The 27,008-nt window shown below is 52.7% G+C and overlaps 3 protein-coding genes across 4 annotated transcripts in view; 2 read left to right on the forward strand and 1 right to left on the reverse strand.

Annotated features, from left to right (window-relative positions):
• The window catches only part of ATP6V1B1 (ATPase H+ transporting V1 subunit B1), a 28,058-nt gene extending 17,733 nt beyond the window's left edge, over nucleotides 1-10,325 (forward strand). The window contains exons 3-14 of the mRNA XM_015064008.3: nucleotides 1,759-1,857; nucleotides 2,056-2,149; nucleotides 2,722-2,799; nucleotides 3,686-3,825; nucleotides 4,233-4,334; nucleotides 4,919-5,016; nucleotides 6,385-6,508; nucleotides 6,689-6,839; nucleotides 7,086-7,168; nucleotides 7,996-8,100; nucleotides 8,299-8,428; nucleotides 8,524-10,325. Of these exons, the coding sequence (XP_014919494.1) occupies nucleotides 1,759-1,857; nucleotides 2,056-2,149; nucleotides 2,722-2,799; nucleotides 3,686-3,825; nucleotides 4,233-4,334; nucleotides 4,919-5,016; nucleotides 6,385-6,508; nucleotides 6,689-6,839; nucleotides 7,086-7,168; nucleotides 7,996-8,100; nucleotides 8,299-8,428; nucleotides 8,524-8,687 (1,368 nt within the window). The 3' untranslated portion in view covers nucleotides 8,688-10,325. The remainder of the gene's footprint in view (nucleotides 1-1,758; nucleotides 1,858-2,055; nucleotides 2,150-2,721; nucleotides 2,800-3,685; nucleotides 3,826-4,232; nucleotides 4,335-4,918; nucleotides 5,017-6,384; nucleotides 6,509-6,688; nucleotides 6,840-7,085; nucleotides 7,169-7,995; nucleotides 8,101-8,298; nucleotides 8,429-8,523) is intronic.
• A 188-nt stretch (nucleotides 10,326-10,513) lies between these two features.
• Nucleotides 10,514-17,985, forward strand: ANKRD53 (ankyrin repeat domain 53). Its single transcript, XM_015064009.3, has 6 exons — nucleotides 10,514-11,094; nucleotides 11,342-11,546; nucleotides 11,879-12,078; nucleotides 13,360-13,524; nucleotides 13,929-14,049; nucleotides 16,052-17,985. The coding sequence occupies exons 1-6, from the start codon at nucleotides 11,030-11,032 to the stop codon at nucleotides 16,769-16,771; spliced, it is 1,476 nt and encodes a 491-aa protein (XP_014919495.1). The 5' UTR covers nucleotides 10,514-11,029; the 3' UTR covers nucleotides 16,772-17,985.
• TEX261 (testis expressed 261) lies at nucleotides 17,307-26,211 on the reverse strand. 2 transcript variants are annotated; one of them, XM_053200738.1, is made up of 6 exons: nucleotides 26,010-26,211; nucleotides 24,288-24,367; nucleotides 23,010-23,163; nucleotides 21,061-21,128; nucleotides 20,227-20,329; nucleotides 17,307-20,059 (listed from the first exon to the last, which is right to left on the reverse strand). In XM_053200738.1, exons 1-6 carry the CDS (start codon nucleotides 26,026-26,028, stop codon nucleotides 19,944-19,946), a joined length of 540 nt encoding a protein of 179 aa, XP_053056713.1. In that variant the 5' UTR covers nucleotides 26,029-26,211; the 3' UTR covers nucleotides 17,307-19,943. The 2 variants fall into 2 exon arrangements, with proteins under 2 accessions (XP_053056713.1, XP_026928051.1); XM_027072250.2 differs by lacking the exon at nucleotides 26,010-26,211 and adding an exon at nucleotides 25,306-25,465.
• Between the last annotated feature and the right edge of the window lie 797 nt (nucleotides 26,212-27,008).

Raw genomic sequence — 27,008 nt, forward strand, 5'->3', positions numbered from 1 at the left:
GTATATACACAGAGTTATGCAACCATCACGACTACTTGATTCCAGAACATTTTCATCTCCTCCAAAAGAACACCTGTACCTGTTAGTCATCACCCCCAATCCTCTCTCCATCCAGCCCCCAGCAACCCCTAATCTTTCTATCTTCATGGATTTGGCTATTTCAGACACTTCATTTCAATGGAATCATATGAGACGTGGCCTGTTATGTCTGGCTTCTCTTAGCATGTTTCAAGGCTCATCTATGTTGCAGCATATTATCATATTTCATTCCTTTTTAAGGCTGAATAATATTCCATGCTACAGATACACCATCTTTTGTTTAACCATTCATCAGTTTGTGAACATTTGGGTTGTTTTCACTTTAGGGCTATTATGAATAATGAGGCTACTTGATTATGAACACTTATATGCTTTCATACACCAGTTTCTGTGTGGTCATGTGTTTTCATTCCTCTTGGGTTTAATACCTGGGAGTGTAGTTGCTGGCTCATCCAGTATCTCTGTATTTAACCTTTCGAGGAAGTGCTAGACTGTGTTCCAAAGTGGTGGCACCATTTTGCATTCCCACCAGCAGTGTCCGAGGGTTCCAAATTCTCCACACCCTCAACAACATTCATGATCATCTGTCTTTTTTATTACAGCCACATTCGTGAGTGTGAAGTGGCATCTCATTGGTCTGCATTTCTTTAGTGGCTAATGACGTTGAGCATCAACATGTGCTTATGTGCTTACTGGTTGTTTGCATATCTTCTTCAGAGAAATATGTATTTAGATCCTTTGCCCATTTTTTAAGGTAGGGTATTTGTATTTTTACTTTTGAGTTGTAAGAGTTCTTTATATATTCTAGATATTAGCCTGGTTCTTTTTTTTTTTTTTTTTAATTTTTTTTTTCAACATTTATTTATTTTTGGGACAGAGAGAGACAGAGCATGAACGGGGGAGGGGCAGAGAGAGAGGGAGACACAGAATCGGAAACAGGCTCCAGGCTCTGAGCCATCAGCCCAGAGCCTGACGCGGGGCTCGAACTCACGGACCGCGAGATCATGACCTGGCTGAAGTCGGACGCTCAACCAACTGCGCCACCCAGGCGCCCCTAGCCTGGTTCTTTTTAAACTGACAAGAAAAGATACTACACTTGATCATAGCCAAAAGAGAAGTGATTGCCTCATTCTTTTTATTCCTGAACGCTGTGAGGATGACATGTGAATCAACCCCAGCCCCATAGCTAGGGAAAGACTGCCACTGGCACAAGGGGACACCTGGCAGCCCAGGAGAGCACTGTGCCAGTATTTTCACCATTAGTCCCCAGGGGCAGAAACAACTGTCCACGGGACCTGAACAGCCGTAATAACTACTACATTTTACAGAGCTGTTACAAGGTGCCGGGCACCAGCTAATGACTTTACACATATCACTTTCTCTCCAAACAAGCTCTTTGAAGTAGGTATTATTATCATCCCCATTTGAAAGATGAGGCTCAGAGACATTAAGAAACTTCCACAAGGTCACACAGCTTCTAAGCATCAGAGCTTCAATTCTCACCCTGGTCTCCCAACTCTAAAGTTGACACCCCTACCCATCCAGGTACACTGACTCCCAAACAGAATTCAAACGTTGCACTTCCCAGCCCCTCAAGCTCACTTCCAAGAGGGGAGATAGAAGCTTGAGACAGGGTCAGGGAGGGATGGGGGGAGACAGGGACTTCACCTCTGGTCTCACCATTGCTCTGGTCTCATGTCTGCTCTCCTCTCCTGCTAGTTTGCCCAGTACGCTGAGATTGTCAACTTCACCCTCCCTGATGGGACTCAGAGAAGCGGGCAGGTGCTTGAGGTGTCAGGGACCAAGGCAATTGTTCAGGTAAGTGGTGTCAGTGCCATGTTGGCTGAATAAATGAACAGACCCAAAGTTCTTGACTATCTTATAAGCTCTGAAGGCAAAAAAAAAGTCCTATTTTCCCAGAGTGTCTTGCCTAGAGCTGGGTTCCAAGGGAGCATAGAATGGAAGGCCCCATTGTCCCCAGCAAGCCCCTTATTAGAGTAACCTCTTGTCCCGTAGGTGTTTGAAGGAACCTCTGGGATCGATGCCCAGAAGACCACCTGCGAATTCACAGGGGACATCCTACGGACTCCAGTGTCAGAGGACATGCTAGGTAAGGGTGAGGGTGAGGTGGGACGGGGAGCTCCTGTGTCCTCCCAGCCTAGCTTCCCTAACCACACACTTAGCACCGCATAGCCATTGACTCTTTGCATGTCTGCCTCCCTGTGAGTTCGTACAGGTCAGAGGTTTTGTCCTCTCTTTGACCCCCAGCTCCAGCTCAGGGCTGGACATGCAGCAGATGTCCAGTAAATGAGGAAGGCAGTTTCAATAAACTGGAGGCACAGTAGGTAACCATCTATTTGTGGTTAGGCTGAAACAGAGTGCACATCCTCCAACTTTCTCCCAAGATCTGCCATACCTGGACCTCTCCTCTTTCCAGCCCTAAAACCCTCCATTAGAGTCATTTCCTGGGCCAAGGCCTCTGCTGTAAAGATTTCCAGGCAAGGAGGGAAGATCCCCAAGGAAACAGTCACTGTAGCCAGCTCTCTGGGGATAACGGAGGGTTGAGGGGAGAGGGACATGTAAGAGGCAGGTGGGAGCCGGTGGTGGTGTGGATGGTGAGCAGCAGTGAGGGAGACGTGGGGCTGGCCCCAAGCATCTCCCAACATCCTCCCCCACCCTCAGGTCGGGTTTTCAATGGCTCCGGTAAGCCCATTGACAAGGGGCCAGTGGTCATGGCAGAGGACTTCCTGGACATCAATGGTGAGTGACCAGAGAGGCTCTGGACAGCTTTCAGGACCCAGCTTCCAACCACCTTCCCCACCCCTAGCCATCACCTTTGCCACCTTGCCCTTGGAAGTTCTGCCCCAGACACAGGCCAGGGGCAATTGGCCAGGGCTCACCTCCAAAGGCTGGTCAGACTACCAGGCAGATCAGGTGTGCTCTGAGCACTGTAGAGGCCTGTCTGTCCCCAAATCTGCCACAGAGCCTGAGATACTGCCATAAGCCCTTCATATCCAGTTCCTTTAAATGCCATCATCATGTGCAAAGTTCCATGTGTGCCCCAGGACCATCACTCTCCTGCCTTCCAGTTCCCTGTCCCCACCCCTCAGAGCTGCCTGGGGTGGCTTGCAGAAGCAAACACAGCCCCTTCCCGGTGGGAGGCCATCCTGAGTCCTCCAATCCTGTCAGTTCTGAGGACAAGATGGAGGCCCACAGAGGTCTGTGGCTGGCCCCAAACCACTCAGCAAGTCAGAGGCAGAGCGGAGCAAACACATCCACTCAGACAGCTCCCCAGGTCATCCTCAGTTCCTTCGTGCCCCACAAAACACCTGCTCAGCCTGGACTCCTCCCACCTGCCTGCTGCTTCCAATGTGCCAGGTAGTGCTATCCAAGGGAGTACTGAACTGTGGCTATTTAAATATGAATTAATTCAAATGGAATCAACTTTCATTTCAAAACCACATCTCATGTGCCCAATGCCACATGTGGCTAGGGCTAGTGTAACTGGGCAGTGTAGTTAGAGCACATTTTCATCACCACAGAAAATTCTGTCAAATAGTGCTGCTCTGGAGTCTGGAGCAGGGTTGGGGGAGGGCAGGGAGGGACTGGAGCCCTTGAGCATGGGTCCATGATCGTCCTCTCCCAGGCCAGCCCATCAACCCCCATGACCGCATCTACCCTGAAGAGATGATTCAGACGGGCATCTCTCCCATCGATGTCATGAATAGCATTGCCCGTGGTCAGAAGATCCCTATCTTCTCAGCAGCCGGGCTCCCCCACAATGAGGTGAGGCCTGCGGGCTCCTACAGACATGACCAAGAGGAAGGGATGAGGCAGAGGCCAGGGCTGGTGGGCCAGTGAGGACGGTCTCCTGTGTCAAGCAGTCAGGGGCCAGCCAAGCAGGGGTCTTCGCCATCCAGACTGACAGTTGTCCTCTGGCAGCTCATGGACTTGGAGCTGCATAGGCCTCCTCATTGTCCCCAAGCAGGTCTTCAAGCCTCCACCCTGGGAAAGGCTGTAGGGCCTGGGGCAGCCCTTTCGTTTTCTGCTCTGGGATCCCTCCTGCCAAAGGCCTTGGCAGGAGTATGGATTGGAAATTGCTCCATCCATCATCCCCAATGGTACTGAGTGTGCTGGACTCTGGGTCTGGGCTCTGGTTCTGACGTTCTTCCTCCCAATCCACTCCACCCCAGATTGCTGCCCAGATCTGCCGCCAGGCTGGGCTGGTGAAGAAGTCCAAGGCTGTGCTGGATTATCACGATGACAACTTTGCCATTGTCTTTGCAGCCATGGGGGTAAGAGGAGCTGGGCAGATTGGCAAGTTCTGGCAGCCTTGTCTCCCTTGGACCCTGGCTCTGTCTGATCTGATGAGGGAGGCATAATCCTTCTCCCTGAGAAGCTGTCAGAGTCCAGGCCTGTCTGGTGGGAGAGGCAAAAGCATGACTGAAGGTGGGCTCAGTGACTAGGACAGTGTGTCCCTCAAGCCATCCCAAAGGACATGGCAGCTATAAGATGAGCCCAGGATGACCTGGAGGAGGGAGAAGCCAGGGAATTTGGGGAGACAAGACACCTTCAGAGAGGGGATATGATGGGACCCTCAGAGGGCCAGAGGAGGGTTTTAGCAGGGGAGCAGCTGGCTAAGTAAGGGGTTGGGATGGCACTGAGCAGAGCTCAACCTGAAGAAATCTGAACTCTTTGGGAACCTGATGAGATCCCAAAGATGAGAGCAACCCAGCCCCTGCCCTCTCAAGTGCAGGGTCATCCCAGGAACTATTAGCCAGTCAGTCAATAGGCTTTACTGAGAAGAGATGGGAGGGGCCAGGGCCCCTGCCCTTAGGCTGCAGGGACCCCTCTCCAGCCCTCCCTGCTGTGTGTCCAGGTGAACATGGAGACAGCCAGGTTCTTCAAGTCCGACTTCGAGCAGAACGGTACCATGGGGAACGTCTGCCTCTTCCTGAACTTGGCCAACGACCCCACGTGAGCCATCCCCTGGTACCCAGACTGCCTTCAGGCAGCAGGCCCCGTCCCCTCCCCAAATCCAGAGTACCAGGGCTCAGAAGTATCCCAGAACCACAGCCATTGGCCCAACCCCTGGTTGTGCAGAGGGGAAAACTGAGGCTCGGTAAGGGGTAGGGACAGCCCACAACCCTGCCTGCCACCTGCAGTCCTCTGTCCTTCCTATAGTCTGCATCCAGCCACTGTCCCAAGTCAGGGCTCCTCATCCTTGCACCACCACCAAAGTCCCCACTATAGACAGATTTCCTTAAATGCTTTGTTTGCATTTTTTTTATTTGAGTATAGTTGACATATACTGTCACGTTAGTTTTAGGTGTGCAACATTGTGACTGAATTTCTCTATAGGGTATGCTGTGCTCACAAGTGTAGCTGCCATCTGTCCCCAAGAAACATCGTTACCATACCATTGACTATATTCCCTCCGCTGTGCCTTTCATCCCTGTGACTTATTCATTCCATAACTGGAAGCCTGGATCTCCCGCTCCCCTTCACCCATTTCACCCACCTCCCCACCCCTTCCCTCTAGCAACCATTCGTTTATTCTCTGTATGTATAGGTCTGATTCTGCTTTTTTGTTTGTTTATTCGTCTGGAAAAACTGCTGTTTTTAAAGTTTAGGAAATGTGAGTTTAAATCAGTAGGTCAGGTGGATGAAGAAAAAACATCTAATAAGCTGTCCTGGGTACTGAAGGTATTCCTAAAAGTAAGTAACAGAATTCTGGAGGCCAGGATGATGTCACCAGAGGAAAGGCCCACAGGCTCAGAGCTTGAGGATTGAGGGCACCTGGAGTCAGAGGAAGGGATTCAGGAGAGCTCCAAGTGGAAGGGGGCTGCCAAGCGGGCAGGGCAAGTGTACAGAGCACGCCCACTACGTGTGCTCTGGAGTAGTGAGGGGAGCCTTACAGAAAGAATCCAGAGGGTGCCCCAGCTGAGCCAAGTGCAGGGGGATGAGGGGGCAGGGGAGGCTGGGGAAGAGAGAGCTACAGCAGGAGCCCTGCCCCTGCCTAGCTCTGATGGGCCAGAGCCCCTAATTTTCGGGCCCGCAGGGACAGGGTGCTGTCACCGTTGCCAGACACTCCTGGCCCTGCCTGTCCCACTCTCACCCAACTCTCTGCCTGTCCCAGGCCCCCTACCCCTTCCTACCTTGAACAGGAAGGAGGAGTGTCAGGATCGGCAGACTGTCCACCCCCAAGAACCATAGCTGTGACCTGGGGGCTGGGAGCAGAAGCTCATCTTGTCTACTCCTCTGCTGCTATGCACGGTTCCCTTTCCACTCAGCACTGGGGCTAAACGGACCTCTGAGCTCTCTAAACACTGGCTGTACCTCCAGGATCGAGCGGATCATCACCCCACGCCTGGCACTGACCACTGCTGAATTTCTCGCCTACCAGTGTGAGAAGCACGTGCTGGTCATACTGACCGACATGAGTTCCTACGCAGAGGCCTTGCGGGAGGTGAGGCAGCTGGTGAAGGGTGTCAGGGTCACGCCTGCCTCTCCCTGGTCCCTACACCCCAAAGCTCTCCCACCCAGGCCTGCCCCTATTCCATTTCTCATAGTCACTGAACCTCCCACTCACCCTTCCTTGTATTAGCCTCTTGCCCCCTTCCTTACCCCAGTGACACTGGTATCGCAGGTCTCCGCTGCCAGAGAGGAGGTGCCCGGGCGCCGAGGTTTCCCAGGATACATGTACACAGACCTGGCCACCATCTATGAGCGGGCAGGCCGTGTGGAGGGCCGGGGAGGATCCATCACTCAGATCCCCATCCTCACCATGCCCAATGATGGTGAGCCTCTTCACTGCCCAATACCCTCTGCAGCCCTACTGCCCTCCTTTCCCACTGGGATGCTTAAAGGGCTCACGGTTTTTTGCATAGATGTGCAGTAGCTCTGTTCATCCATCAAGGAGTTCACTGTCTTTTCCTCGCCTCCACATACCCCATCACTCCCATGAGAGGAATAGAACCCACATGGCCCTGATTGGGTGGAGATGTGGGCCGTGTCTACACTGAGACCAGTGCATTTCTTTGCAGATATCACCCACCCAATCCCAGACCTGACGGGTTTCATCACAGAGGGACAGATCTATGTGGATAGACAGCTTCATAACAGACAGGTACTGTCCCCTCCCTACCCACCTAGTGCTCTCCTCACCACCCCCAGAGACACTGGCTGTCTGATGCCCCATCACCTGCCGTGCTTGATTTCTCTGTGAATTAGGAGGGGCCAGGCAAGGCTAGCTCCAAACAGGAGATGACCTGGGAAGACTGTGTGGTTCACAGACACAAGACAAGTCTGGCTAGAATCCAGCCTACCTGACTGGAACCTTGAGAAAATAATCTTTCTGATCCTAGGTTTCCTTACCTATAAAATAGAAATAATAGTATTTATCACACAGTGGAGTGCGTGGCGGCATGTAGAAAGCATCCAGCAGATAGTAGATACTAAATGAATACCACTTCTCTTTCCTTTCCGGTAATTTGCTTTGGTGAACAAAACAATGGGTAACTGACACAAGTAGATGGTGAATAATGTGCTAACAGGTGAGAAAATGTGTCTGTCCCATCTGAGGTTAAAGGCAACCCCTGTGACTTTTTCCTCTTTGCTTAGTAGGTTCCTTCTTTGCAGCTATTAACTAGGAAGCTTTAACCTGGTTTTTGTCCAAATAACCAAAAGTTTTTAAGTAGTGACTTTCATTACCTAATGTCATGTCATCTCCACCTTCCACCCTCCTGTCCAGGAGCACACCTATAGACACCCGCATCCCAAGCCCTAGAATCTGTGGGCCATAAAGGAGGGCAGGGTATGAGCAGCCCACCTCTCTGTCAGATGAGTGAGGACCAGTCTCTTAAGATTCTCAGGGGGAGGAGAGACCAGTAGGGGTAGGAAGGAAAGGAAAGTTTGGACCCTGCCTTCTGCCACTCGTTTCTTTTGCTCCCCCAGATCTATCCCCCCATCAATGTGCTCCCTTCCCTGTCGAGGCTAATGAAGTCCGCCATTGGGGAGGGCATGACGAGAAAGGACCATGGAGATGTCTCCAACCAACTGGTAAGAAGGAGAGGGCCCAGGGGCTGGCGGGTAAGTTAGTTTCAGAAGCTGTAGGTTTGTGCCGGTACCCGGACCACGAGCTTTTCTCTGGCAAAATCCCTCCCCCTTTGGGGTCCCCACACAGCCAAATTGGGAGCCATTGGACTTCTGTGATATGCCTGCGGTAACCGATGGACCGTCCCTCCCCCCTTCACCCAGTATGCTTGCTATGCCATCGGGAAGGATGTGCAGGCCATGAAGGCGGTGGTGGGGGAGGAGGCGCTCACTTCCGAGGACCTGCTCTACCTGGAATTCCTGCAGAAGTTCGAGAAGAACTTCATCAACCAGGGTGAGGCGCATTGGGGGTGGTCAGGCAGTAACTCCCTTACCTGGCTACGTATGCACGCACGCACGCACATGCACACACTCCTACTCTGTCCCTAGGTCCCTACGAGAACCGCTCCGTGTTTGAGTCCTTGGACCTGGGCTGGAAGCTGTTGCGCATCTTCCCCAAGGAGATGCTGAAGCGCATCCCTCAGAGCGTGTTGGATGAGTTCTACTCCCGCGAGGGGGCGCCGCAGGACCCCGCGTCAGACACAGCGCTCTAGCCCTGCCCACAGTCAGACCCCAGACTGTGTCCTGGGACCCCTGCTACACCCGTTCTACGCACGCCTCGAGTTCCACACACCCAACCAACCGCTTGAGTGCTCACGGTCCGCACCCCGCCCACTCCCACGCTTCATCCCTCTGCCTGGAGTCCCTGCACTGGGCAAGAACAAAAGGTTGTTAAGCCTGTATCAAGCACTTGAGAATCACCTAGAGAACTTTGCAAAATACCAAGGCCCAGGCTCCAACCAGATCAGTTAATACGAATCTGTAGGCAGAAGTCCTCTGCATCAGTATTTTTCCCCCAGGTACAGCCAGATGGCAACCACTGGTATAGATAACCCAAGGAAGGATAATTAAGGTTGACACACTCTCTAACCCCAACACATACATAGGGCTTGCTGTCATTCGTAGGATCCTAGCACCCCAGAAACAACAGCCCACAGAATCCCCCAACTGCCAGGACCTCCTCAAGCTTTGTCCCTGCAACGCATTGTCACTTTATCTTAATTTGTTCATTAGAAGCCAGTTGTTAAGGCCCCACCTGGGGAAGGTATCCAGTAGAATTTGCTGGCTTTTAAGGTGCATAGGAGGGGTGCTGACGCCTTTGGACCACTGGGGTTGGGAAGGCAAGTGGGCTACCAGAAGAGGTTTCCCTGGAATGAGGGAGAGCTGCTTCAGGGTGGGGAATCTGCATTTTTGTCCCTCCCTGTAGGTCTCCGTGGTCTTGGGAGACACTGCGCCCCCCTTCTTAGATTTCTCTGGGGGAAATACCAGGAATGATGTGGCACAGAGGGGAGAAGGTAGTCAGAAGTGGGTGGTATGGTCGGGTATATCTACATTTGACCCTGGGGCCTCAGTAAACCTCTGATAAGCTTGGGGTCATTCCCCCCTGAGAAGGGATGGAATGTGGATATGGTTCAGTAACACTCAACAGTGACTCAAGCAACACTGATGGCCTGACTGCCATGTATTATAAAAACTTAAAAAGGCAAACTGAGGAAAACATTGACAGCAAAATATGTATAAAGGGTTACTATGTTAATAGGTTTTACAAATCAGTAAGAAACACTTTTAGGACCCTCAAAGAACAATGTGAATAAACAGATGATTCCCAGAAGAGAAAAACACTGATGATTATTTAACTCTTGGTAGTAATCAGGAAGTCAAATAAGAACATTCCCACTACCAAATTAACAAATGTTTATTTAAAGTCATACTATTCAGTGCTGGTGATGATGGTTCAAGTATTTGCTTTTAATAATAGCAAATTCATAGATAGCTGGCCCAGTCTCGCTGCTCCAATTCCCTCCCTCCTTGTTTGGTAGGTGGTATTATTCCCATTTTGCCAGTGCAGAAACTAAGACACAGAGGTCAAGTAACTCATCCAAAGTCACACAGGTGATGTGCAGTGAACCTGCTTGACTGCAGGTAGAAGTATAAATGAAGGGGGGCCTGCGAGTCTCAGTTGGTTAAGTGATCTCAGCTCAGGTTTCTTGCATGGGGGCTGGTGTGGGTACCAGCCTGGGTCGGACTCTGTGCTGACAGCTTGGAGCCTGCAGCCTGCTTCAGATTCTGTGTCTCCCTCTCCCTCTGCCCCTCCCCTGCTCATGCTCATGCACGCGTGCGCTCTCTCTCTCTCAAAAACAAATAAACATTAAAAAAAAAATGAAGTGTAAATGAATATGAAACCTTGCCGGCGGGCAGTTAGGAAACACATACCAACCCTTTAAGAATGTTCATTCCTTTTTACCTAGTAATTCTACTTCCAGGAATTCATCCTAAGGAAACAACCAAGATGAATCATTGTTTTCCAACGCACATGCGAAATGATAGCATGTCCATTATGATGCTGGGTTGCGGTTGCGTCATAATGTACGTTTAGTACGTGGCATGACAGCGGGGGCCAGTTCATGATAAAACGCTAAACGAAAAGAAGTCCAAAAAAATATCTATATGATATGTACATACGTATCGTAACAGACTGTGGTTTCTGTGGGTGGTTGGATTCTGATTTTCTCGTCATCTTTTTCTGTTTTTACAATCAGCACTTATTAATTTTATAATCAGAAACAAAACCTCTGTGTCTTTTGGTTTGTGTGTGGTTGATGCTGTTTCCAAGGCGCGCAGGGCGGCGGGGATCCCGCGGCAGGATCTCCTGAAGACGGCCTGCCCGGCCGAGATAGCCAGGGACGCTAACGGGTCTTCGCCGCCCGGGAGCCGGCGGTTACTAAGCCGCGAGGTGGCGCGGCTCCTCGGAGGAGCGGCGCTGCCCAGAGCGCAAGTTCGAACACCCTCGGGAGGGTGGCGCGGGCGGGGGCAGTCCCCGCAAACAAGTGTCGCCATGCCGCCAGCGGAGAAATTCTCCCACAAGGTCTCCTGGGGTGGTTCGTCGCCCAAGCAGCCCAGGTGAGCCGGGGATGAGGTGGTCCCGGGCTGCAGGGCCTCCCAGGAGGGGCAGGGCCCAGTTGGGGTGGGGGCCTTGTGCAGGAGCCCGAGGAGCCCGAGAGCCGGGCTGGGGTCCGGGCTTGCCTCCGGAGAGGTGCCCGGGGACAGTGGCTTCCTCATTGCCCTGCTGACCAGCGAACCCTGGCCTGGCCTCCAGAAACACCCCGGTGCTCAGGGACAGCCCTCGCCACGCACGTCCCCTCTGCAGGGCCTCCGGCCCAGACCGGGACTCCGCTTTCTCACTCACCTCCTCGCTTCCAACCCTCCACTTGCGCTACAACTCTAACCCGGATGAGTGGGACAAGAGGGCCATAGGGAGCTACTACGAGTTGTACGCGGCGGCGCTGGGCAACCTGGAATGGTTGCGGTTCTGTCTGAGTCGGCACTGTGAGGAAATCCCGGCAGATGACAAGGTGAGGCCTTGGAGCTTGGGGGCAAGACCTGAAGTCCTCTGCACTCACAAAAATCTCCTGACATACTTGTTCCCTGGCAAAGATGTGCCTATGCAGCATCCGCAGATGTCCTTTTCTGTGTAGATTGTCCTAATTCACCTTGCTACTGTGGGAGAGCCATTTGGGGGCAGCCAGCAAGGGTGTGCACATATGGGGCTGGGGAGTGGGAAAGGAGTGTGAGCAAGGGATCCCTGGGGGTCAGGGAAGAGGGATGGGTAATCCTAAGGAATTGCTCTCTAGGATAGGTCGTGAGCCCTGCTCAGTCTTCTCCTGTCCTCCTCTGGTCTCCACAGGGTTTCACTGCCATCCACTTCGCAGCCCAGAGTGGCAAGCTTGCATGCCTGAAGGTCTTGGTAGAGGAGTACAAGTTTCCGGTGGACCTGCCCACCAACAATGGTCAGACACCCCTGCACCTGGCCATCCACAAGGACAACAAGACCATGATCCTCCCCTGCATTCACTACCTGCTTAAGCAAGGGGCGGCCCTCAACACGTGAGTCCAGCCTGTGTCCAGAAAGTCTCTTGGAGCGTGGGCAGATAGGAACCCCACTTCCAGGTAGGCAGATCCATGCAGGACAGGGAGAGGGCTATGGGGTGACAAGGATTGGGTCCCCCATAATGCAGCCAACGAGCCCACATAGTGTGGTAAGGAGATCAGGCTCTGGGAGAGGACAGGCCTAGTTCACATCCCAGCTTTGCCATCTGCTGGCAAACGGAAAGACCTCAGGGAAGCCACTCGACCCTTAGCCTCGGTGCTCTGGTTCCCCAGCTTGTCAGTACACTAGAGTCACCTGTGGAGCTTCACAAATACCAGTGCCTGTGGTTTCAATCAAAGGTTGAAATTGGTATGGGGTGTGGTCTGGGCCTTGGAAAGCCTAAAATATCCCCAAGTATTTCTAATTTGCAGCAAAGTTTGGGAACTATTTCCTCGGTGTTTTCAACTGAAATCTGAGAGGATGACATGAGACTATTGTGATAATGGAGGAAGTACATGAAAAGGGCATGGATGGCATATGAGGGACTGCACTCATTCATATACACAGAGCGCCAAGCCAGAGTTGAGGAATAGAGCAGTGAAGACATAGAAACGGTCCCTGCTCTTATGAAGCTGATATACTAGTGCAGGAGCAGACAGGAAGTTAACTAATAAATGATCAAAATGACAATGTAGTGAGTGGTTACAAGAAATAAACAGGGTGATGAGGTGGTGAGTAAAAGAGGCAGGGAGAGGATCCATCTTGGAAGGGGAAGTCACCTCTAAGGACATGACATTTAAATTGCAGCCTGAAAACTGGGAGCAAGCCAGCTATGCAAAGAACCAGGGAAAAGTGTCCCAGGCAGAGGGAATATGATGCGCAAAGATCACATGTTGGCAAAGAGTGGGGCAAGGTCAGAAGATGAGGCTGAGGTGGAGGCAGGGCTCAGGTCATTCAGGCCTTGTGCGTCATGGCCAGGCAGGGGTAGGTACAGGAGGGCTGACTGACTTATGAACCAGTAAGGTTAGTGCCCCTAAGCTCCAGCCAACCCAGCTCTTCTTCCAGCAGTTCCTAACAGTTGCATTTCCGTATAATCAGACTTTTATCATTCACTTAGTCCAAACCCTCCTTCCACAGTTGAGGAAACTGAAGCTTAGGGAGGAGAAGGGATGTGCCAGAGTCACCCAGTGGGCTGGTGGCAGAGCAAGTCTGGAAGCCAGTTTGCCCACCTCTCTGATGGGCAGATGCCCTTTGTCCCTCCTCTCTGCCCTCTTCCCCCCTGGTGGGGCCCTCTACAGTCAGACGTGCAATGGCTCCACACCCCTCCACCTGGCGGCCTGCCAGGGCCTGCTGAAATGTGTGAAGGTCCTGGTGCAAAATGGGGCCGATGTCCATGCCCGAGATGCCATGGGCTGCAAACCCATCGACTATTGCAAAATATGGAATCACCGCGACTGTGCCAGGTGAGAGAGTGAGAACCACCCACAGCCTGCCGCCCTTCCCCTGGGGCTCTCACCTAAGAACTTTTGAGAGGGGGGTCCAGGCTGGGAGAGAAGTCTGCTGAGGAGACTCCTGCCCAGGATATTATTCCCAGGGCTTTCCGCAGGGCCTCACTCCTTTGGGTTTAGCATTACCCTTCCTTGCCCAGAGGCCCTGGGTCCTCAGCAGGAGGATGGTGATCAGATCATCAGTCACTTTCCTCTCTCACCTCAAATGACAGTAGTTAGTCAGAGGGGCCTTGAGCAGTGGAGGAATGTGTCTGTGGTGGCTCCTCTCACCCATATCAGGCCTTCAGCAGCCAGTCTTCCCAGCCTTGGCTAAAGCTCAGTCATCAGAAGGATGACACACACCCCTTCCTTGGCACCAGGTTCTTGAAGGATGCCATGTGGAAACGGGACAAGAAGGACTTTGCTTGTGAGATGGGGAAATTGAAGACGCTCAAGGACCAGCTGGCCCTCATGGAACAGGACTACCTGACTGAGTATCAAGTAAGCGGGAGGGGTGGACAGGGGTTCCCAGCAGCCACTGCTATCCAAGCATGTGAGCAGAGGACAAGTGCACTCACATGCACAGTTATTTAGAAGAGTGGCTGGTAGCAATCCCACCCAGAAAAATCCTCCCTCTCCCCATCCTCTGAAATTCCACCCTTAAAAGCCACTCCTTTACGTCAAAAGTCCTGTTTTGTGTTAGAAAGCAAATACAGCTTAAATTAGCAAGAATTTATGGCACCCCTCCCTAGTGCATTGCCTCCTTCTGGATTAGGAGGAAAATCTCTAATGAGACCCATTCCCTGCATATACTGGGATTCACATTGGTTAAACAGACCCATCCTTTGGGGCACCTGGCTGGCTCAATCCGTGGAGCATGTGACTCTTGATCTCAGGGTTGTGAATTCAAGCCCCACATTGATTGTAGAGATTACTTAAAAATAAAATCTTAAAAATATGCATCCTTTCCAACAGACACTGTACTCTGTGCTAGGAACCTGCTGGACCCTGAGGCGCCAAAGAAAAATGAGATGTGGTCCCCTCACTCAAGAAGCTTAGGGTCTAGTAAAGGAGGTGGGTTATATTCCCACAGAGGAGGAAGGGTCCAGGAAGATGCCAGAGAGATAATGCTTAAGAGGATCTTTAAAGATGGGCAGCAGTTGGCCATAAGAAGAAGGGAAGGGGTAACCAAACAGAAGGAACAGACAGCCCTGTGGACAGGCCTAGAGGTACAGGAGAATGTGGTATATGCTGAGAGTAGGGGATCAGATGTGAGTTGGAGATTGACAAACTAGAGACTTGGCAGGGGCTCAGATCTATCATGGACCTGGGCTGGGGAAGAATGGGGAAGTAGCTAAAGGATTTTAAGCAGGTGTCATTATATAGGATGCGAGTCCAAAAAACCAAAAAGAAGATCCTGGGAATCCTAAGTGAATCCATAAGTGGGGAGGGCATCAGGCCTGGCAAAATCCAGTACTCCAGCTTGGTTCCAGCTGCATTTTTCTCCAGCTTTCTCAACCCTACCCTCTTCTGTTGTTAGTGTCACCCAGTCCCATGTGCCCAGAGGAGGCAAAGCTCATCCATTCCCATGACTCTAAACTTTCCCAGAAGCCCCTTGCAGCTCTCCCCTTATCTCTTACTGGCCTCATTGGATCATATGTCCATTCTTGCTCCAATCCCTAGAGGTAAAGGAAAGCCATGTGCTGGCTGACCTGGGTCTGGGGCAAGGCTGATGGAATTACTATGATTGGCTTAGCCTAATCAGAGCCTATCTCCCAAGCTGGGTCAATCTCCATACCACTTGATGGCTTAGCAACAATCTGGGAAGTGAGACACTGAAACAAGGGTGTGGAAAGGGGGCAGTTCTGTGACAAGTTGAAGGTTCAGTTCTAGTAGAGGCAGAAACAGAGAGGTAGGCTGAGTCATCACCACCCGGTGCAAAGAGCCAGCCAACTATATACCCTGACATACAAGGCCTACCACTTCAAGAAGCCTGCCCAGATCGACTCCCCTGGTTCCAGACCTTCCAAACCTTTCTTTCTCCTTCCAGAGTCAAGGATTTGCCTTTCCCCCCATCAAACCAGAGGTTCTCTTAGGGCAGGACATATCTCCACTACCAGACTGGGGGCTTATTTGGGGGTGGAGGCTTGTCTCCCCCATGAGACTTGAGGTTCCCCATAGGGCAGGGACTGTATCTCCCACTCATGCTGGAGACCTAGGGCAGAGGCTGTGTCAGATTGGAGGTCTCCTCTATGGGAGAGGGTCTATCTGCCCCATCAGCCCAGGGGCTCCCATAGGGTAATAGTTGTCTCCCTGTCAGAACAAGGGCTCCCATAAGGCAGGAGTTCCTCCCATCAGACTTAGGTTTCCCCTGGGGCAGCACTGTATGATGGGTGGCCAATGACACCTGAGGTTTTCAAGGGCTATAGCCACAGGGCCCCCTTCCACAGAAGCGGGGAGGGGGCAGCCCTCCACAACTATCTTGTACCCTCTGATGTTGCAGAAAGAGCACCAAATTCTGAGAGAAGCTAATTTCAAGAAGTGGCTCCACTGCAAGCAGCTGCTCCGAGGCCAATCCCTGATCCGGACCGCCAAGCGAGAGCCTTGTACCCCACGCCAGGCTATGGCCCTCTCCAAGGCCACCAAGTACCAGGGACTGAGGCCTCCCAAGAGCTTCTACCCCTCCCCAGAGGCGCGCCTGCGAGAGACACCGCGGCCCAAGCTGCAGCCCTTGAGGACACACACACCCATCTACATGCAGCCCATGGTCAGGCGGCCCAAGTCATGGAATGTTAGCAACAATCCTGCCAGATCACCCACCACCCAGATTGGCTACACGCAGGGCATCCGCCTGGGTGTGCATCCAGACCCCAGCTCAGAGCATGACTTCCGCAGCTTCCTCAAGGTGAGGTCCGACAGGCACGGTAGTGCCAAACTGTGCACAGTGGCCGGCAACCAGGTGGCACCTGTGCCCCAGCTGCCTTTCGAGGTGATGGTCCAAGAGCTGTACCCTTCGGTGCGGCCATACAGGATGAAAGTGCCCCAGGGCTTTTGCTCTGTCAGCATGAAGGATGTGCCCCAGAAGCGGCACTTGGGTGATAACAACTTCTGGACTGACGCTCTGGCCATGAACCTGCGCGAGACATTTGATGAAGCCTTCCTGGCAGCTGTGCAAGCCCATCAAAGGCTCCCCACTCGACCCTACCTGAAAAGTCCCCCATAAACTTATTTTGGTAGGCTCTCTACCTGAGGCAGCCCAACGGAGGCTGAGATGTGATTCATGGTGTGGACGGAGGACAGGGAGAAAAGTGCCCACAGGCTTCCCACTCTCGAGCACAAAGATCTGAGCTTCTCTCAACAAAAGCCTATATCCCAGGTCTCCCTTCTCCACAAAGAAATTTCTTGGACCCCCTCCCCCCCAGGAGATTTAAGTTAGGGAAAAGGCCTCAGAGTGGGTATCAGTCTCTATCCTGGGCCCTAGCATTGTAAAAGTGACACTTGGGTGTCCCCAATACCTCCCCTCCCTCTCAGCCCACCAGGAACAAGGCTTCCAGGATGAGGGACCGCTGGAAAATTCTGCCTCTTGTTCAGATTAAGTCCTTCAAGGTTTCTGTAGATCAGGGAGGCACAAGCAGCATATCTCGGGGGAAAGGAGGGAGGACATGTGGCTTCAGTTCGAGACTATAGAAGCACTTGCACTTCCTCCAGGTAGCTATCCTGGATCCCCTGCTATCCCCTGTACACATCACTACAAATCATTCATTAAACAAACATTTATTGAGTGCTTTCTATGTACCAGGCACCAAGCCAGGCACTGTTGATACAAAAACTGAAGGACAGTCCCTGCCCTCAAGGAGCTTACAGTCTAGTGGGGAAATAGACCAATAAGCAGGCAAGTAAGCCTAGAGTGAATTGTATGGTGTGCTGGGGGGGAGAGGGAACAGAGCTCAGAGGTAATGAAACCTAAGTTGAGAAGGTACCCAGGTGAGCAGAAGAAAGGGGAATCAAAGTGGCATCTCTGAATACAGGAGGCTGGAGCACATGGTGCAAGGTGGCAAGTGATGAGACCAGAGGCGAGCAGTAACCAGATATCACAAGTCTCACAAGCCATGCTAAGGGGTCTGGACTTTATCCTGAGAGCAGTAGGGAGCCATGAAAGGTTGTAGGCCAGGGAGTGACCTGATCAACTATACATTTTAAAGACAACTCTGGCTGTGGGACAGAGAAGCAGAAGGAGGCTGTCACAATAATCCAGGTATGAGTTGATGACAGTGGCAGTGGCTTGAATCAAGAGATGTTAGGAAAGTAAATTTAACAGTTTATAGAGACTGAATGGGGGTGGGGAGGGGCCGAAAAAGAAAGCAGGGCTAGAAAGCCGGTTTCTGGTCTGGCTCCTGAGAGGTCTTGGGGCCACAGCAGGTACCCAAAAGAGGCAGGTTTACAGAGGACAGCAACAAGTGCTCTCTGGCCCATGAGAGTTGTCTGTGCACCTAAAGGCAGAACTCTGTAGTTCAGAAGACCAGGAGGGACATCGGGGCTGGAGGTCAACTCTCAATTCCTTGGCAAAGAGTCCTTGAAGCCATCAGCATGGATGGGCTCCTCCAGGGAGCCCACAACAGAACCCTGAGAAACCCCATGTGTGGGGGGCAAATGGAGAGGCCTGTGCAGGAAACTGAAAGGAAGAGCCAGAGGTAGGAGGAAAACCAGCCAGAGGAGTGCCAGTAAAGTGCAACTCAAGGAGCTGGGGGTGGTCAGCCCTGTCAGATGCTGCAGAGATCCAGTAGGATATGAGAGGACTTAGCACAAAGCCACCGGCAACCCCCAGGCGAGAAGCCATATCATCATGGTGAGGAACAAAGAAGTGGATGGCAAGGGAGAGCAGGGCCAGCCGCTGACCCACAGTGAAGATGGTATCGGCCTCCTGCGTCTTCCACCTTGTCCTCCCTTGTCTGCATAGGATAAAAAGGCCCGGCCATCTCCTCCCCACGAAGGAAAAACCAAAATGTGCTACTCCTCTCAGGGAAAGGGACAGGCTGGTATTTTTAAGAGAACAGGAAACACTAACGTCAGGAGATGCAGGGCTGTGGTGGGACTTGAGGCAGGATATAGAAAATTTCAAGCACAGACGCCTTCCCCGGCTTAAAGGTACCACAGGTGCACTGTCCATCTCCGCACCCGCCAGCCTCGCTCTGAGGTAGAGGACGTGGCTAGGAACGGCTCTCGGGGGGGCTGCACGCCAACGTGTACGGCTGAGTACTTGCAAGGCACTGTAGCTGGAGTGCAAAGTCAGCATATACTGGTCTGTGCCAGGATCTGGCCTGCCTTCTTACAAGACTGAGGTCATCTCCTCAGGAGCCAAGAGCACACAGAAGAGAGGGCCAGCCCTCGTGTGCTCTTAGAGTGACAAACCATTTCTCCCCTCAGTCCCAGTTCTTAAAAATTAGGCTGTAACCCAGGCTGCCTGGAAGCCAATTTCTATTTTGTTTCTCCTCAGGCCTGAGACAGAATTCGGCCAGAAACCACTCCTTTTCCCCAGGGGAAGACTTGCAAGTAGGATATTGCAGATATTCTGAAAATCCAACCCAGTCCCAAACTGTGCCTCTCTGTTCCCAGTTGTGACAGCCGTGGAGCCGCAGGTAAAGAAGAGATGGATGAAAAGGGAGGGGGCATGAGAAAGGCCGCCTCCACCCCAACTCCCCTGATCTGGCTCAGCTCCTCAGCTCCTCATCGCTGCTCATTTCCCACAAAAGGCCATGACAGCAGTCCCTTCGAGAGGGCAAGACCCAAACCCAGAAAAGGAGCCACTGGAACAGAAAAGCCCGTCCAGTCCAGGGCAGAAGAGCAATAGGAAGAAAGGGAGATGAACTTTCAGGGTATTAAGGCAAACAGTGCCACCTAGAATCTTTATTCAAATGGGAATCAGCACTTGGACAGAAATCACAGTTCAACAGCAAAAACGATTTCTCTTGGAAGTGCCAAGCCATGGCCCCTCCCCACGGCCATCTGCCCAGAGAACTTATCCCTATTTGCTCTTCAGCTTCACAGCCCCTGCCCCGCCTGCCCAGGCTGAGCCAGAACCTCCTGACCCACCACAGAAGCCGGCAGGAGGGTCACAGGGAGCTCAGCTTCCGCATAACCAGGTGGACCATGGCCTCCTGGCTAAGCAGGCTCTGCCATCCCCCCGGTGCCCTCTGAGGTCACACCCTCTAGCAACGTCAGATCTGAGCCAAGCTGAGCCCCTCGAGGAAGGTGGGGACGAGGGCTTCAGGGAGAGTCAAAGGAACGAGGGCCAGGGCTGGGGGAAGGTGCCTTCCAGGCTCACGGCCCCCACCTAGTGCAGAGGCCCAGGGGCCTGACTCTCCTGATCTTGCTCCCACATCCCCTCCCCAAGGGGTTCAGTATATCTTCTGACGACTGGGTAGAATGGCCTCTTTGATGAAGGAGAAGACAACCAGGATCCCTAAGCGTTTGCCCCGCTTGCCTTTGGTGAAGTAATTGGAGACCACGTCATCTGTGGAGACATAGGCAGGGAGATGAGTGTGTGTGTCTAAATGTGAACACGGCTCTCCCCACCTGGAGCCCAAGTGTCTCCCTCACAGGGCTGGGCTCTGGCTCCCCGTGTAGATCCAGGTCTTCCTGGTGTCATCCCACCATGACCCCTGACAAACCCCTTCTCACCTCCTGGCTGCATGGTGGAGGGCAGGATGTTTTCCCCAGCCGACAGCGACACAAAGAACGCAAACGGGATTATCCACAGACAGAAAGTGAAATAGGCCAGGACCTGGCAACAAGAGACACTGAAAAGAGGGTGCCCCATAGGTGTCAAGGGTGGGCCGGACATGGTCACCGTGTATCTTACAGAGGCGCTCAAGGGTGCACAGAAGGCCCCACACCTGATCTCTGAAGGAGGCCAGGGCCCAGGAAGCAGAGACAAGACAACCTCAGACACGGAGATAATTCAGTGGGGAAAGGTGAAGGCTGAGGATGGCTGAGTGTGACCACAATCCCCAAATCCTGGTCACTAGGACAAGCAATTCCTCTGAACTAAAGGAGGCAGATGGAGGGCAAAACCATGGCTGACCCATATTCCCCAAAACAGTGACCCTGTTCTTCCCGAGGGTCAGAACTGCAGCAGCAGGGTGTGGAGGGACCCAGAGAGGAGAAAGGCTTGGCAGGCCACTGGGAGGAGCCGGGCTTCAGGACCGCAACCTGCCCAGCTCCGTGAGATGTGCATCAGCCAAGGCCACCCCCCTGCCCCATCCTGACCTCAGGTGATCCTGGGAGAACCAAAGGACTTCCCGTGGGAGAGCAGTGTCCTCCCCACCTCTGCCAAAGGGTTCCCTGGCTCCTCATCCACACTGCTTTCTAAAATCATCAGTACTATTTTTTTTTAAATGTGTTATCCCTAAATAGACTGTTTCAAATCATAGCTAAGTTCACAAAGCAAATAACGCAAGTCCCCTTTACTTCCCCTGGCCCTGCTAATAGTTCGACGTACTGAACACTTCTTACCTCTGAGAAAGGATAATATTCCTCTGCAAAAAACTGAAACGCTAGGTAGTGATTCACCACCACTAGCCCTGTTGAGGGAATGAAGAGTCAGTCAGTTTGGGGAGAATAACATAAAGCTAGACTTTTAACCTTCAAAAGGCCCCTGGGAGTGGGGAGCCCTGAGTCTCAGTCCTGATTTTACACCCATCTCACAGTATGGCTATAAGCCAAGCACACCACCCTCCAGAACTCAGTTTTCCATCTGTTAAAATGGGAGCATTAGCTCCTGCCTGCCCACTGCAGAAGGCATTTATGAGCAAAATTAGAAGGCATTAAGAAAGCTCTTTGAATGGTTTAAAAATGAGACTTTAATGTTACCTAATTCAAAGCACTGTGACAATCAACCTGGTTTTAAGTGGACGTGAGTCCTGAAGAGCACTGCTCTCCCATGGGCGTGGGTGCAGGAAATCATGGGTGTGCAGGTACCAAACATACTGCCAACAGATTCTACTCTGAACTGGGCAGCAGGGAGAGGGCCTCAAACAAAAAGGCTCTCTCTCCTCAGGAATAAAAGGGCACAGTTTGCCAGGCACACTTTTAGGGATCCTCCAGATTCTGGGGGAAGGGGCCCTTCCTCGTTCTGTCCCAGAGTAGGGCTCCCTGGTCTAAACTAGTATGTTCTGGACAGACACCCACCTCCTTAGTGTACACCCACATTCATGGAGGGAGAGGTAACGTGTAGATCCCGGGGACGAGCTGCTCAGAGACAGGCATCCCTGCCTGTTCTCACAGTGAGGTGAAGGGCGGGCACCAGAACAAAGCGCAGCCTCAAACTGAACGCCCTGCACAAACACCTCACAGCCCAGTGCCATGTCTTGCTTCTCTTTCCTCCTCTCTGGTGTCTCCCTTTCTAAGGGAGAGCTCCACCATACCTACCCATACTCTAGAAATGAGGCGAAACTGGAAGACAGACGGTGCCTAATGCCCACACATCTTCAGACGAACTCTCTCGGGCATCTAAAGGGCAGGTTGGGGGAATGACAAAGGGAAGCCAAGAGGGCCTGCTGCTGTGGGGGGATGGGGAGGGTTCTATCCCCTGGGAAGATGCAGGAGGGGTCTGGTCTCCAGACTCCCCACACCAACCTCCACTGAACACATCCTCTGGTGGAATCAAACCAAGGTGCTCAGGGAAGAGGCCAGTCCTTGCTTTAATGCTATGCCCTCCTTGTGGATAACATTCTCTTTCCAGATTATCCCACAGAAATAGTAAAGTGGCTCTAAGAAACCCCCAATTACATCTCATATCCCGACCAAAGGCTAGATGACCAGTAATGTTTAATGGGAGAAAAGGCAATCCTGGTAACCAAACACTTCCTGGAATCTTTTCCGGGAATATCTATAATCGCCTACCGTGTGTCACTGGAGTCCATCATCTTTAAACAGATTGAGAAGCTAAGGCCAGAGAGGAGAAATGACTCTCAGGACCAGAAAGTAGTGCCAGGTCAAAAACAGAAAAGTCAGGGTCCTCCAAACACATCTGTCTACCCCAAGGCAGGTGCCTGCAGGGGGACCCAAAGACCCTTGTATTAAGACTTCGGGGCAGACGACTAGCTGGCGAGCTACCTGCCTTGCCAGGGTGGGGCCCTGGGCTTTTCCTGACTAAGTGGTTTCTTAGGAGCCATAACTATGCAGCAAACTCACCTTTTCTCCCTTCTCAAACTTACCTCCCTGGAAAAGCCCTCCCTGTCTGAGTATCCCACCCCTACCGCCCCATCCCCCCAAATTCTAGTCACTAGAGCCAAGGTTCACTCTAGGCTCCTCAAGTGTGAGCACCCCAAGTTCCCCATCAGCCTGGCCTCCTGGAGGACCTCAGTGGTTTTGCCTCTTTTCTCTATATCCCCACAGTGCGCCTGACTGAGCTGGGCACATGCGACCACCTCGACTGCCTCCCCAACTCTGCCCCCTCTCACCGCACGAAAGGATGAAGTTAGGCGAGGTCAGCATGATGAAGGGGAAGGTCTGGAGGAGGCCAAAGTAGACGAGGTTGGTGAAGAGGCCCACGCCAATCATGAAGGTGGGGAAGCGTTCAAAAACGTAGAGGCCAATCAGCACAGCCGTGGAGAACTGAAACAACCAGAGGTACACAGTGCAGGGAGCCTCTTCCAGGCAGCCTTCTTGGTCTCACTAACCCCCAGCCCACTCCGGGGAACACTAGGTTCATATGCTTCAGTCTCCTCCTGTTTCACAGTCACAGGTCTGGCCTCCCCAACTTGTCTCTCAGCTCCCAAAGGGCAGCGTCTTTTCACGCCATTCTCAAAAAGTTGACAGCAACCCACCATAAAGGAAAAGAAAACAGTTTACAGATCAAAGTTCAAACTTCAATTCTAGTCTTTTCTGTTTTCCTTAAAATGCTGCTCATGACCTACTGAATTGGTTACACAACCCAATAGCGAATGACACCTGCAGTTTGAAAAAACACTGTTCTGAAGGACTTATAGCTGTCAGCACTTAACAAATGGCAGTTGGCGGAATGAAGCTATAATTCCTATAGCAACACCCACAAACCAGGCCCCTGAACCCAGAGCTGAGAGCTATGGTCTTGTCTCCACTATTAACCCTCCACCCCAAGCCGTGCCCAGAGTGGCTGTTGACACCAGGTGACTCGAGCGGCACTGGGCTTCTCCCGTCCAAATATATGCCCCATCCCCGGCCCTTCCTGCAGCCCGCAGGAATCTGACCGCGCCAGCAGGCACTCTGGTAGCTTTGACATCAATGGCAAGGATTGTGTCCTCAAGAACAGAAGCCTTCCATGAAAGCTCTGGAGGGCAGGGCTTGGGCAGGCTTCCCTCTCTTAGGACAAGCCACTTGACCCAGTCAGAAAGAGGGCAATGAGTACTCTAACTCAAGTACTCAAAACTGTCCTTAGGTCCTTCTTAGTTCTAAATGCCACGAGCAGAGCAAGGGGCTACAGACAATGGGAAACAACCAAAGGCCAGGCCGTGGTGCTGTCAACAGAGATGGCACTCAGCTGTCACCTGAAGGAACTGAGTGAAGCAATGCCACTTGGGGAAGGAGGTGAGGGAACACCTGTTCCAGACAGCACACTCAGGAGCCCAGGTGCAAGTTGAGGGGATAGGGGTGGCACCCTCAGGAAACAGCAGGGACACAGGTCTCATTATCCATGCCAAACTTTCCCCACTTCCTCCTTTGGAGGCAAAAGGGGAAATCCTGGGAAATCTGCCACTTACCCAGATCATGTATTTTATGATCCTGCTGGTGGCCACTGTGTATTCTTCTATCAGTTCTGCCAGGTAATAGAGTCCGGCAGCTGAGGGGGTTAAGAAGAGGAACAAGCGGGGAGAACATTAGCCAGAGTCACTTCACCATCCTGGTCGTTCCTCTCTCTGCAGCTGGTCCCCATTGACCCTTCATGAACTCCAGCACGTAAGGAAAAACCAAACATCCCGTGTGGTGTCCTCCCCTGACAAAGCAAAACCGTCAGGGCAACTAAGGAGACTTCATAAAACCGAATGAAAGCCTGTATTTGACGCCTCAGCACAATGCTAACCTCTGGTTGGTAAAGGACAAGTTCATTCATTCATTCAATAATATCTGTGGGCACCCGGCACGGGCCAGGTGCTGGGCTGAGTAATGAGAGTACAGAATAAGACAGACAAGGTCCCTTCCTTGACCCAGCGTGGGTAGGTGGGTAGTAGGCAAAGGAATCAGATGATCCCAGTGTGATAAGCCCTACTTCCGAGAAAGCAGAGGGCACCACCAAACCCCATAAGGAGAGCTTCCTTGAGGAGATGACATCTCAGCTGGGACCAAGAGTAGGAACCAGCCGGATGATAAGAGAAAGCGTGTCAAACTCCGAGAGAGTAGGCAGTACAAAGGGCCGGAGGCGAAAGAGCGGCGATAAGCCTGGAAAAGTTCAGCTCCGTAGGCCCGCGAGGGTGGGACCCGCAGCGGCTGGCAGTGCGCGAGCTCGGGCAAGGGGCAATGGAGTTAGCCACTCCCAGGCATTGCCGGGGTGCATTTTGTGACACCGGGAAGGACCCGCGGTCCCGAGGGCTGCTGGGTTCAGCAAGAGAGGGCAAGACCTGACGGGACGAGGAAGGAGAGAGATGCGAGGGCCCGGAGCACCGGACAGAAGTCCCCCGGGTGGCTCCGGCGACCCGTGAAGCGACCACCCTCGAGATGCGATCCCCGGCCAGCACAGATGCCGGACGGGAGCCCGCGCGGATCCGGGTCGCGCACTCTCACCGACGGCCAGCGTGATGAAGGCCACCTGGATGAAGAGCGACAGCCAGCTCAGCACGTACATGAACCACATGGCGCCCCCGCCCCACCCGCCCCCCGACCGCCAGGACGGGCCTGCGCGCTTCGGCTCCGGCGACACGGAGCCGCCGCCACCGTCGCCGCGTCCCCGCCCCGCGGACAGCGGGACGACCGTACGCCGCCGCCGAGAGAAGCCCGGTCGGGGCGTAGCCCCCTGCCGAATCCGGCCTAGCGCCGCCTGCCGGCGCGGAGAACCAACCGCCGCGGCCGCGTACAGCACAGCTCTCGGGGAGCTGCATCCCCGGGGCTGCACCCAGGGGACGGCCGGCAACGCACGGCCGGCGACGCAGCTCGCGGAGGCAGGACTGTCCCGGGGGACAGGGAAGCGGCGCCTGCCGGAGAGACAGCCTTCGGTGTGCTCCCTGGGCTCTCCCGCTTCCAGCGTGGAGGGGTCCAGGGCGCGAGAGGGCCGCCTGACCGCTCCCCAAACAAGCACCGACCAGAAACCTCTAGGCAGGTTTGCCTACAGCACTTTATCTCGCTACCGCAGGTAACCGGGACACAATTGTTGCATGCCTAACGCGTGCCCGGCACTGTGATTAAAGGCTACGCTGCATTTTCGAATTGGAAGCTGATTGGATGACGTAGATCATTTTATGGATAGGGAAGCTGGGGCCAAGGAAGGTTACCTTGCCTCAGGTCATACATCTAGGAAGCGGCACAGGCACAAGTTGGGGCGCCTTTAAATCAGTCATCTTCAGGCGTAACTCTCCCTTTAGGCTGAGTTCCTTTAGGGTACTTTCTTCACCTTTGTATCGCCTGCACACCGCCACTGGCTGGCACGCAAGGCGCCCAGTTGCAGCCGAATGCATTTACTATCTACCATGGAGTGAGTTACCGAGGGGGAGGAAGGAGCAGGGCAGCCCTTGTTAAGAAGTTCTCCATCTAGTGGCCAAGACAGGCATGCAAACTAAAGTGTGCGGGATTCAGCCAGGCTACTCCTCTCAGAATAACCTTTACATGCATAAACGTAAATAAAAAATTAAACATTAATCAAAAATTAAATATAGAATTACTATATGGTCCATCAATTACACTCCTGGGTATATACCCCGAAATATTGAAAGCAATGACTCAAAAGAGTTATGTATACACCAATGTTCACAGCAGCATTTGGTAGGCTCCTGGATAGGAGAGGGCTGGTCACCAGAAAGACCAAGCCATGATTAGAAGCTTGGAGCTTTTGGTCTCATCCCCCATCCTCCACAGAGGTGAGAGGGGCTAGAGATTGAGTTAATAATCAGTCATGCCTCTGTGATGAAGTCTCCCTAAAAATCCCAATACTGTGGGGTTCAGACGTTGGTGAACGCATCCCCGTGCTTGGAGGATGGCACACCCCAACTGCACAGAGACAGATGCTCCTGAGCTGGGGACCCTTCCAGACCTTGCCCTATGTGCTTCTTAACCTGGCTGTTCATCTGTATCTTTATAATATCCTTTGTAATAAACTGGTAAATGTAAGTAAATGTTTCAGAGTTTTGTCAGCCAATTACCTTTGAGTCGTCATTTCCAAGTTTTGTCTAGCAAATTACCCAACCCGAGGAAGGTGGTGTGGGAACCCCCTACTTTGTAGCCAAGTTGGACAGAAGCGTAGGTCCCCTGGAGACCCGTGACTGTAACTGGCATCT

This window comes from Acinonyx jubatus, chromosome A3 (assembly GCF_027475565.1).
Source record: "Acinonyx jubatus isolate Ajub_Pintada_27869175 chromosome A3, VMU_Ajub_asm_v1.0, whole genome shotgun sequence".
Lineage (NCBI taxonomy): Eukaryota > Metazoa > Chordata > Mammalia > Carnivora > Felidae > Acinonyx > Acinonyx jubatus.